Source organism: Pelophylax lessonae (genome assembly GCF_965119305.1).
Source record: "Pelophylax lessonae genome assembly, chromosome: 1".
Classification (NCBI taxonomy): Eukaryota; Metazoa; Chordata; class Amphibia; order Anura; family Ranidae; genus Pelophylax; species Pelophylax lessonae.
The window spans coordinates 430,473,413-430,483,508 of record NC_138768.1 but is presented as its reverse complement, the minus strand read 5'-3'; the positions used below and the strand labels follow the sequence as shown (position 1 = coordinate 430,483,508).

General features: G+C 46.9%; 1 protein-coding gene across 1 annotated transcript; it reads left to right on the top strand.

Moving 5' to 3' along the window:
- Positions 1-2,294: 2,294 nt before the first annotated feature.
- On the top strand, positions 2,295-3,531 carry LOC309546712 (uncharacterized protein; the record flags this gene model as incomplete). Its single annotated transcript, XM_082246418.1, has 2 exons — positions 2,295-2,620; positions 2,718-3,531. 2 exons carry the CDS (start codon positions 2,295-2,297, stop codon positions 3,529-3,531), a joined length of 1,140 nt encoding a protein of 379 aa, XP_082102544.1.
- Between the last annotated feature and the right edge of the window lie 6,565 nt (positions 3,532-10,096).

The following is a 10,096-nucleotide window of genomic DNA, read 5'->3' as shown; positions in this document are numbered from 1 at the left end:
TACATATTGTGTGCTAAAATGTGTCCTTCTTTATCTTCTAGGGTCCTTTCACACGACCGCTCCGATCAGATCCGCCTGTCAGTTTTTTAGGCGGATCTGATCGGATGCCCCATGCATCCCTATGGGGCAGCGGATGTCAGCGGGGACATGTCCGCTGACACCCGCTGCCATCCGCATCCGATCCTGTCCGTGAAATCCGGACGGATGGAAACCCCCATTTTCCATCTGTCCAGGGGATCGGATCGGATGGGATTGGATAAGAGCGGACAGCCGGTCCGCTCTCATCCGATTCCCCCATAGAAATCCATGGAGCTCTGACACCTCCCTCTCCGCACACAGAGCGGAGAGGGAGCTGTCACCTTTCTGCTCAGCGGGGATCTGTGTTTACAATCCCCTGCTGAGCAGCACGGATCCGCCTACGGAGGTGGACCATGTGAAAGGACCCTTAGAAAGTTGGGAGGTATGGTCTGAGAACTAACATTTTTTTGTGAATGGCAGGTGAAGGAATAAGATATGACACGGGTACAGGCAGGCAGAGAAATGAAGAGGTGTTTTCATCACATTAGCACTTCCACATTGATGCAATGCAGAGAAAATGGTGAGGCATGGATTGTGTCCCAGAACAAGATGTTACCTGTACCTGGACAATAGCGACAAGCTAGGTGAATGCATACATGTTCAGCGTGACACTAAACTGCAGCCACAACATGTGAGCTCGTCATTACAGGTAAGGCAAACAAACGACGCAGGGAATATAACTGCACTAATACCTAGTTACTGTAAATCAACAAAAACATTTGAAAGTGTACAATGCCTTAACCCCATAACGACACTGTAACACATATATGCGGTGTCCAGGAGGTGAGCTTTAAACCTGGGTGCGCATATATGTGTTCTTGTGTTTGTGCTGGGAGCATACTCCACTGCGCACTCCCAGCAGAGAGATCCGGATCTCACCGAGAGCCCCAGGTCTCGTACTAACGATCGGGACCCATGAACTCCTGGTACAGCTGTGCATGGTAGCCAATCAGCTCCAGTTCGGTTTTGTTTTTTTTGGTCAAGGCTGAATTGAACAAGCTGAAGTTAGAAGCTGATTGGCTACCATGCACAGCTGCACCAGATTTTGCACTCTCTGGTTTTAGCGAATCAATCCAATTGTATCTTTCTATCCTTGCAGGGGAGAAAGATATAAAAATTCAAGCGTTTAAAAAAATCATAATAGTATTAAAAAAATAAAGAAAAAAATAGCTAGATAAAGGCTTGATCTTGGTCAGTGTCAGTGTAAGGGTCAAAGGTCAAGGAGGGGGGAATGGGAGAGGGGGGAATGAGAGAGGGGGGTCTGATGCTGAACATGTTATATATGTTACACCCTAAATATGGGTGGAACATGTGACATGTTAAGAAAGGTGATCTTATCGTTTAGTTTTTGTTGATAGGGCCTTGTTTTTAAGGGTAAACTCTTTTTGTTTCAGAGGTGGTATTTTGGGGTTTTTATTTATTTACATTTTTTTTATTTTTATTTTCTGTTGATAAGAACTTTTTTAAGTTTAGGATTTTTAGGCCCCGTTCACACTGGGGCGACGCTACTTGCCGGGGCGACCTCATAGGTCGCGGCGCGCTGCTCGCACCGCGACCTCGGACATTGAAGTCTATGCAGGTCGCTCTGGGTCGCCCCAAAGAAGCTCCGGACCCTTTTTCTAAGTCGGAGCCACTTGTGTCGCTCCTATTAGAACGGGTCCGCAGCTTCTCTATGGAAGGCGACCTACGGCAACCTGTCGCCCCAGTGTGAACGGGGGCTAAAGCACAGCATTCACTTACCATCTGTTCTTTTGTTCGCAGCACAGCACTGCATCATTTGAAAGATAAAAAAACTCAGAGCAAAAATAGCATGCACTTAAATCACCTCACATTATATCACTCACATTCACCGCACCCCCTCAATCTCCATAGATAAAATAAAAGTTAGGCATGCACAAGTTAGGGTCCATGTACATGAGACGTTTGTAAAAGTAATTTGAACGCTGGAACTTGAACGCCGGAAAAAACGCCCGTTGTGCCGCGTTTGCCATGCCGCGTTCGGACGCGTTCAGGCGCGTTTAGCGGCGTTCGCGTTCAGAGGCGTTTTTTGCAAAACACATCAGGAGACCCTCCCAGACCCTCCCAAGCACCCACAATGCAACAGAAATGTGTTTTTGAGCAATTTACATGTGATAGAAGAGTCGGAGTAGAGTGAGCAGTGGCACAGAGAGCAGTGTGTTTCTAGAAAGCTGATTTTTTTGCTGTGTTTTTTCACGATGGATCCAGACATGAGTATGTGTGCGGAAATGCTCCTGATTTTGCAGTTGCTGAGGCTCCAAAGACAAAGGAAATTGCGTGAGAGCAGAGTTCGCCGCCGCTACTGGACTCATCCATTGATGGCCGAACGAATGTCTATAGGATATTTTGCTAATATGTATGCCCAGCTGCGTCATTATCCCGGGAAATTTTTCAATTTTTTTACGAGGATGACGACTGCCACTTTTGATGATCTCCTGGAAAGTCTGCGACCCCGTCTAACTCGCATGGATATCAACATGAGGAAGAGTGTGTCACCAGAGGAACGTCTCTTGGTGACTCTCAGGTATGTGTATATATTTCCCCCTCCCCTATATATGCTGTATATATGCTGTTTATGTAAATGCTGTATATGTAATGATTATTTTTTTTATAATTTTTAGGTTTCTGGCCACAGGCCAATCATTCGCATCCCTACACCATTATTTCATGATGGGTGTTGCAACAGTTGCAAAAGTGGCACGTGAAACCTGCTTGGCATTGTGGGAGGAGCTACATGGAGATGTAATGCCAGTGCCAACAGAACAGATGTGGGAAGAAATAATGAATGAATTTTTGATCAAAACCGACTTTCCAAATTGCATCGGAGCTCTGGACGGAAAGCACGTAAGAGTAAAGAAGCCACCCAAATCTGGTTCGCTGTATTTTAATTACAAAAAATATTTCTCAATCGTACTCCTGGGATTGGTGGATGCTCATTCACGCTTCATATGTGTGGATGTTGGAGCCTATGGGAGTCAGGGGGATTCCAGAATCTTTCGTGAATCTGCCATGGGGCGTCGCCTATATGAAGGCCGTTTTGGGATTCCTGGATGGAGGCCTCTTCCACGTACAACAGAGCCTAGCCTTCCATTGGTCATTGTTGCTGATGAGGCATTCGGCCTTGCAGAAAACATAATGAGGCCCTATGGTGGACAAGGACTTAGCCATAGTGAAAAGATTTTTAACTATAGACTCTGCCGTGCAAGACGAGTTGTAGAGTGTGCATTCAGAATATGTGCAGCTAAGTGGAGGGTACTCCTATCTGCAATGCAACTGGATGTAGAAAACGCTATTAAAGTAGTTCTCGCCTGCTGTGTTCTACATAATTTTGTGATTGACAAAGAGAGAGGATACACTGAGCCTGCACCTCCAAACCCTGCCCAGAACCTTCAGTTCCTGGACCTGCGCTCCAGTGTTAGAGTTCTGTCAATTTGAAATCAGTTTGCAGATTATTTTGTTTCACCAGATGGTAGCTTGCCCTGGCAGGATTCACATATCTAGTTTTGTATCTAGTTTGTTATCGCTTTTCTATTTTTCAGTATTTTTCTGTTTGAATTTTAATAAAAGAAGTATAATGTTTGAATTTGAATAGTTGTTTGTGAACACTACTTTAAAAATAAAGGATTGTGTAAACCCCCCAAAACATTTTTATTTTGGCTCGATAATTCTGAGGGGAGGGAGGGTGGAGGGTTTTTTTTGGGGGGTGGGGGGAGTTTTGGGTGGAGTGTCGGTCGCGTTTTTGCGTTTCAAATGCCGGGAAACACACGTTCGAACGCAAATAATTGCGTTCTAAACAAAGTCCCTGAACGCAACTGCCTGCAAATGACTGTAAACGACCATCTGTACATGGACAGATAAGATAACATGGAGCTGCGTTCAGGGGCTTCTGAAAAAAACGCCCAACTGCTCCTAAACGACCATTTCCAGCGTCCAGTGTACATGGAGCCTTAGGCTTATTATCCCTGATTAAACCTGTTCCACTGCTGCCTAATTTTACACTGTATGGAAGCAAGTTATTTGGAAAAAAAAATTCCCCAGCCAAATATGCGCTGCCAGGTCAGGATCAGTATATTTTAGAAAGGATTTTTAAAAAAATGCCCTTTTTAAATTAGCATCAGTGTAAGTTAGCTTCAGTGTCTATAAGGTAGGATTAAAAAAAAAAAAAAAAAATGTGCACTATAGTTTCTGGGCCGTACTACAGGTATAAACAACAGGTTGGTTATGGTAGTAGCAAGAAATAAACTGAATTTAAACCTTAAGCCTTTTTTTTTTCCCCTACAAAACACCCCCACAATGGTCGCAGCTTACATAATCCATTTTGGCATATGCAGTAAAAGCTGTCTTTTTTGATAAATACAGTGCTCAGTATAAATGAATACTACCCTTTTGCAAAGTAAGATTTGACTCAATATCTCAATGAACACAAGAACAATTTCAGAGAACAAGAACTATTTTACAAAACTGAGTTTTATAGAACATTTGCTTAGCTCCATTACATGAAAGTAAGGCTAATAATGTAACTTAGAATCAGTGGCGGCTGGTGCTCAAAATTTTTGGGGGGGCGCAAAAAGAAAAATGTAATAGGTATTGCTTCGCGACAAAAAACGCAGTAAAAAATTGCGTGACTTTGAAGTCATGGTACAGGCATGGCACAGGTGATGGTACAGGCATGGCATAGGTGATGGTACAGGAGATGGTATAGGCATGGCACAGATATGGTATAGGCATGGCACAGGTCATGGTACAGGAGATGGTATATGCCCCCTTTAATGCAGAGATCAGCGTGCGTGCCCCCTTCAATGCAATGAACACTGTGCTGTGCCCCCTTCAATGCAATGAACACTGTGCTGTGCCCCCTTTCAATGTCGAGACCAGCATGCGTACCCCCTTCAATGCAATGAACACTGTACTGTGCCCCCTTCAATGCAATGAACACTGTGCTGTGACCCTTTCAATGCAATAAACACTGTGCTGTGCCCCCTTCAATGCAATAAACACTGTGCTGTGACCCCTTCAATGCAATAAACACTGTGCTGTGACCCCTTCAATGCAATAAACACTGTGCTGTGACCCCTTCAATGCAATAAACACTGTGCTGTGCCCCCTTCAATTCAATAAACACTGTGCTGTGCCCCCTTCAATGCAATAAACACTGTGCTGTGCCCCCTTCAATGCAATAAACACTGTGCTGTGCCCCCTTCAATGCAATAAACACTGTGCTGTGCCCCCTTCAATGCAACAAACACTGTGCTGTGACCCCTTCAATGCAATGAACAATGTGCTGTGCCCCCTTCAATGCAATAAACACTGTGCTGTGCCCCCTTCAATGCAATAAACACTGTGCTGTGCCCCCCTTCAATGCAATAAACACTGTGCTGTGACCCCTTCAATGCAATGAACAGTGTGCTGTGACCCCTTCAATGCAATAAACACTGTGCTGTGCCCCCCTTCAATGCAATAAACACTGTGCTGTGACCCCTTCAATGCAATGAACAATGTGCTGTGACCCCTTCAATGCAATAAACACTGTGCTGTGCCCCCTTCAATGCAATGAACACTGTGCTGTGCCCCCTTCAATGCAATGAACACTGTGCTGTGCCCCCACAATGCAGAGTTCAGCGTGTGTGCCCCCTTCAATGCAACTGTGCTGTGCCCCCTTCAATGCAACTGTGCTGTGCCCCCTTCAATGCAATGAACAATGTGCTGTGCCCCCATCAATGCAGAGTTCAGCGTGCGTGCCCCTTTCAATGCAGAGCGCCACAGCATTGTCCCCAATCACTGCAGAGCGCCACAGCATTGTCCCCAATGATTGCAGAGTGCCCACAGCATTGTACCCCAATGATTGCAGAGTGCCCACAGCATTGTACCCCAATGATTGCAGAGTGCCACAGAATTGTACCCCAATGATTGCAGAGTGCCCACAGCATTGTACCCCAATGATTGCAGAGTGCCCACAGCATTGTCCCCCAATGATTGCAGAGTGCCACAGCATTGTACCCCAATGATTGCAGAGTGCCACAGCATTGTACCCCAATGATTGCAGAGTGCCCACAGCATTGTACCCCAATGATTGCAGAGTGCCACAGTCAGCATTGTCCCCAATGATTGAGAGTGCCCACAGCATTGTACCCCAATGATTGCAGAGTGCCACAGTCAGCATTGTACCCCAATGATTGCAGAGTGCCACAGTCAGCATTGTCCCCCCAATGATTGCAGAGTGCCACAGTCAGCATTGTCCTCCAATGATTGCAGAGTGCCACAGTCAGCTACCTTCAATCTACACTTACCTGGCGGCGGCGGGTTCTCCCCTCCTTGATCCGTTCGTCCTCTTCTGCGGAGGCGGTCCTCCGAGCGGCGGTGACGGTGAGTGACGGACGCACGCACCGGCACCGCCCCCATTGTGACGTCACGATCGGATGTCCTGGAGGCTGGAGACTGGACCAATCACAGCCAGGATATCAGGAAAGTGGGGATGCCCAAGCGCAATGACTTGCGCTCAGGTTACGCCCCCAGAAGGCAGCCAATCGGCGCCCTTCTGGGTCGTAAACCCCACCCCCCCCCCCCATAGCCACCACATAGGCCGGGGTAGCGGCGAACACAATTTTTTTTTTCAAAACTTTATTTGTTCGTTTTGTAATTTTTTTTTTTCAAAACTTTGTTTGTTTGTTTTTTTTTTCTTCTTGTTTTTTTTCTTTTCTTTAGGGGTAGGGGGGGGCGGCGCCCTGGCGCCCCCTATGCACGGGCCGCCACTGCTTAGAATACAAAATCTTCAGTTTTACTCAAATTAGTTGATGCAAAAATAATTACACTCCACAGCGAAAACTACTACATCTAGTATTTTGTCTAACCTTAATGATTTGTAAGGACAGCACCAAGTCTTCAAGGCATGGAATGAAAAAGTTGGCGACATATTGCAACATCTATCTTTTTTCATTCTTCATGAACTACCTGTTTTAGAGCCTGGATGCTGGATGGAAAGTGATGCTCAACTTGTTTCTTCAGAAATCCCCATAGGTGTTCGATTTGGTTCAGATCAGGAGACATACAGTACTTGGCCGCTGAATCATCTTCCTCCTGTTCTTCTTCAGAAATGCAACAGCAGTCCTAAATGTGTGTTTTGGATCATTGTCATGTTGGAAAAGTGCATGACAACCAAGGGCAATTTCAGTGATGGTAGCATCTTCTCTTTCAATATAGAGCAGTACATCTGTGAACAAATGATATCATCAATGAAATGCAGCTCCCCGACACCAGCAGCACTCATGCAGCCCCACAGAAGGACACTGCCACCACCATGTTTCACTGTAGGCACCATGCATTTTTCTTTGTACTCCTAACTTTTGCGATGCCATACAGTTTTGAAGACATCAATTCCAAAAACATTTATCTTGGTCTCATCACTCCAGAGCACAGAGTCCCAGTAGTCGTCTTCTGGGCATGGGCCCTGGCAAATTCTAGGCAGGCTTTTTTGTGCATGGACTTTAGGAAAGGCTTCCTTTTGTGGATGACACTAATGCATACCATTCCTCTGTAGTGTATGCCATATTGTGCCATGAGAAACAATCACCCCAGGTTGGCTTTCTAGGGAACTTGCAGGGCGATTTTCTTCAACCCTTCTCATCAGAAAACGCACCTGTTGAGGTATTAACTTCCATGGACGGCCTGGACGTCTCTGTAAGATGGTTACAGATCAATCTTTGTTAAAATTTTTGCTATTACTTTTGCTAAAGTATTCTGACTGATAAATAAAGTTTTGCTGATCTTCTTGTAGCCTTCACCTTTCCTGACAGACTCCATGGCAGCTTACGTGTGGGTTAGTCCCGCCTCCTCCTACCTCATAGGACCCTACTACCATAAATTTTTACTCCGTGCCAGAGGCCGTGTTCCTTTTTTGTCCTCCTCCTGAAAGGATTATGGTCAAATCTTACCTCATGAAGATTCCCGATTCAGGCCTGGCAGTCTGCACGTCGGATCCGGCGGTGGCCCCTTCATGTCCAGCACGCCCTAGCTATTAGCAGGGTAGGACACGGGCGTGGAGTCAGTTGTCAGAAGAGCTTACAAACCTGGCCAATGGCAGGCAGAGCAACATTTGGCCAATCGTCCCAGCTATTAGCAGGAGGCCCATTAATATGCCCCATTGTGTGTGCAGCCGCGGTGTCCGTATGGTCCAAGGTCTGGTCGTGGAAGTGGTGATGTACCCTGCTTTACATTCTATGGCAGCAGTTTGTTTGTGTATATTCTCCCGTTGTTTGTTACTTATCTCTCCCTGGGGTCTAGTTTGGCTGTGGGATGCACGGCGTTCCATTCCACGTCCTTCCCCTCCGTTCCACAGCTTCCTGGTGCCTTCCAGGCTTGATCTGAATCGAGGCTTGGTTCACACAGGTGGGGGGGCGGTGCCTTCCAGGCTCGATCTGAATCGAGGCTTGGTTTGCACAGGTGGGGGGAGGGGGCGGTGACATCATTCCAGCAGCAAATTCAAATAGCTATCAGTTTCAGCTGTTTGTGGGTTTGTTCAGCAGTGTTTCCAGTGGCTTCCCCGTGCTCTGCAGGAATCTTTTAAAGGTGAGAGATGGCTGTGATTATGCTGAATAGGCTTCCTGCCTGCATTCTGCATGTCACTCATTCATGATCTCTTGCAGTTTTCCTAAAGTGATACGGATGTCTCACCGCCCCCTGGTGGCCAGCCCTTACATTACAGGTAAGATTGGTTTTATTCCCATCCCTGTAATGTTTGGGGGTTTTTCTGCTGTTCTGTTGAGTCTTTATTTTCTTTCCCTTCTAGGTCTGAAAGACGTCACTCAGCCCGTGAAGATCAAGATCCTCCCAGGACGCAAACGCGGCATTCATCATCAAGTTCCAGGCGCCATCGGTCGTCCTCTAGGCGACATGGTGAAGAGTCTGGAGCTACTTCAGGACACCACCACTCTGACAAAAGATCCTGCTGGGGATGTGGGGCACAGGTGCCTGATGGAAAGTCGCTCTGTGAGCCCTGTTTTGCACATGCTGCAAACGAAAGGGAAGACAGCAACCAGCAGATGGAGTCGCTGGTCAGGCGAGTAGTTAAGGAGTCCTTAAAAACCTTGGATCCTGCTCGTGCTGGAACTTCCTCCCCCAGGATGGCGAGTCCTCCGGCTGGTGAAAATATTCATATCCCTGGGCCTTCCCAGCACAGTCACTCCTCATCTGACTACTCTGAGGGTGAGCTTGAAGCAGACGACCCTGGTGCGGGTTTTGACTTTGCCATGGTTCCCTCCTTGGTCAAAGCTGTGAAGGAAGCCCTGAAGTGGGATGAGCCGGTAGAGTCACCCTCTAAACAGAAGAGGTATTTTAAGCACCTCAAGAAGTAACGCCCTTTCTTTCCCCTGTTAGGGGAGGTCGGCGAAATCATTACAGACGAATGGGGCTGCACAGAGAGAAAAAACTCTCTACTCTCCAAAGTGAATAAAATGTACCCGTTTAAAACAGAAGAGGTTAAACACCTGGAATCTGCACCTCTGGTGGATGCAGCACTGATGCGTCTGGTGCGTCATGTCACCCTTCCGCTTGAAGACACAGTCACCTTTAAGGATGGCCTTGAGAGACGCATTGATTCAGACCTCAAGCGCATCTATGTGTCAGCAGAAATGGCATGCAAGCCAGCATTGGCTCTCGCAGCCCTGTCTAAAGCAATGGAGGTGTGGACAGACAGTGTGGACACAACGCTCAGAAGCGTGTCGGAAGAAGTCGCAAGAAATTCGCCAGTACATGAGCTGCGGCTGGCGGCGGCTTTTTTGGGGGAGGCCTCCCTAGACATGGTCCGCCTTGCGGCTGTAATGTTCCGGTACCTTTGGTACCCTAAATTACACTTTCCACAAGTGTATGCGCCCTACCATTTACTTTTGGAAAGGTGCGCATACACCTTTAAGACTGGAGCTGTCATCACTCAGCGCCGGACTAGATGGCTATTTAAGGCGTCGGCTCTCACTCACATGTGTTCGTTCAAACACCCTTATCTGGATGC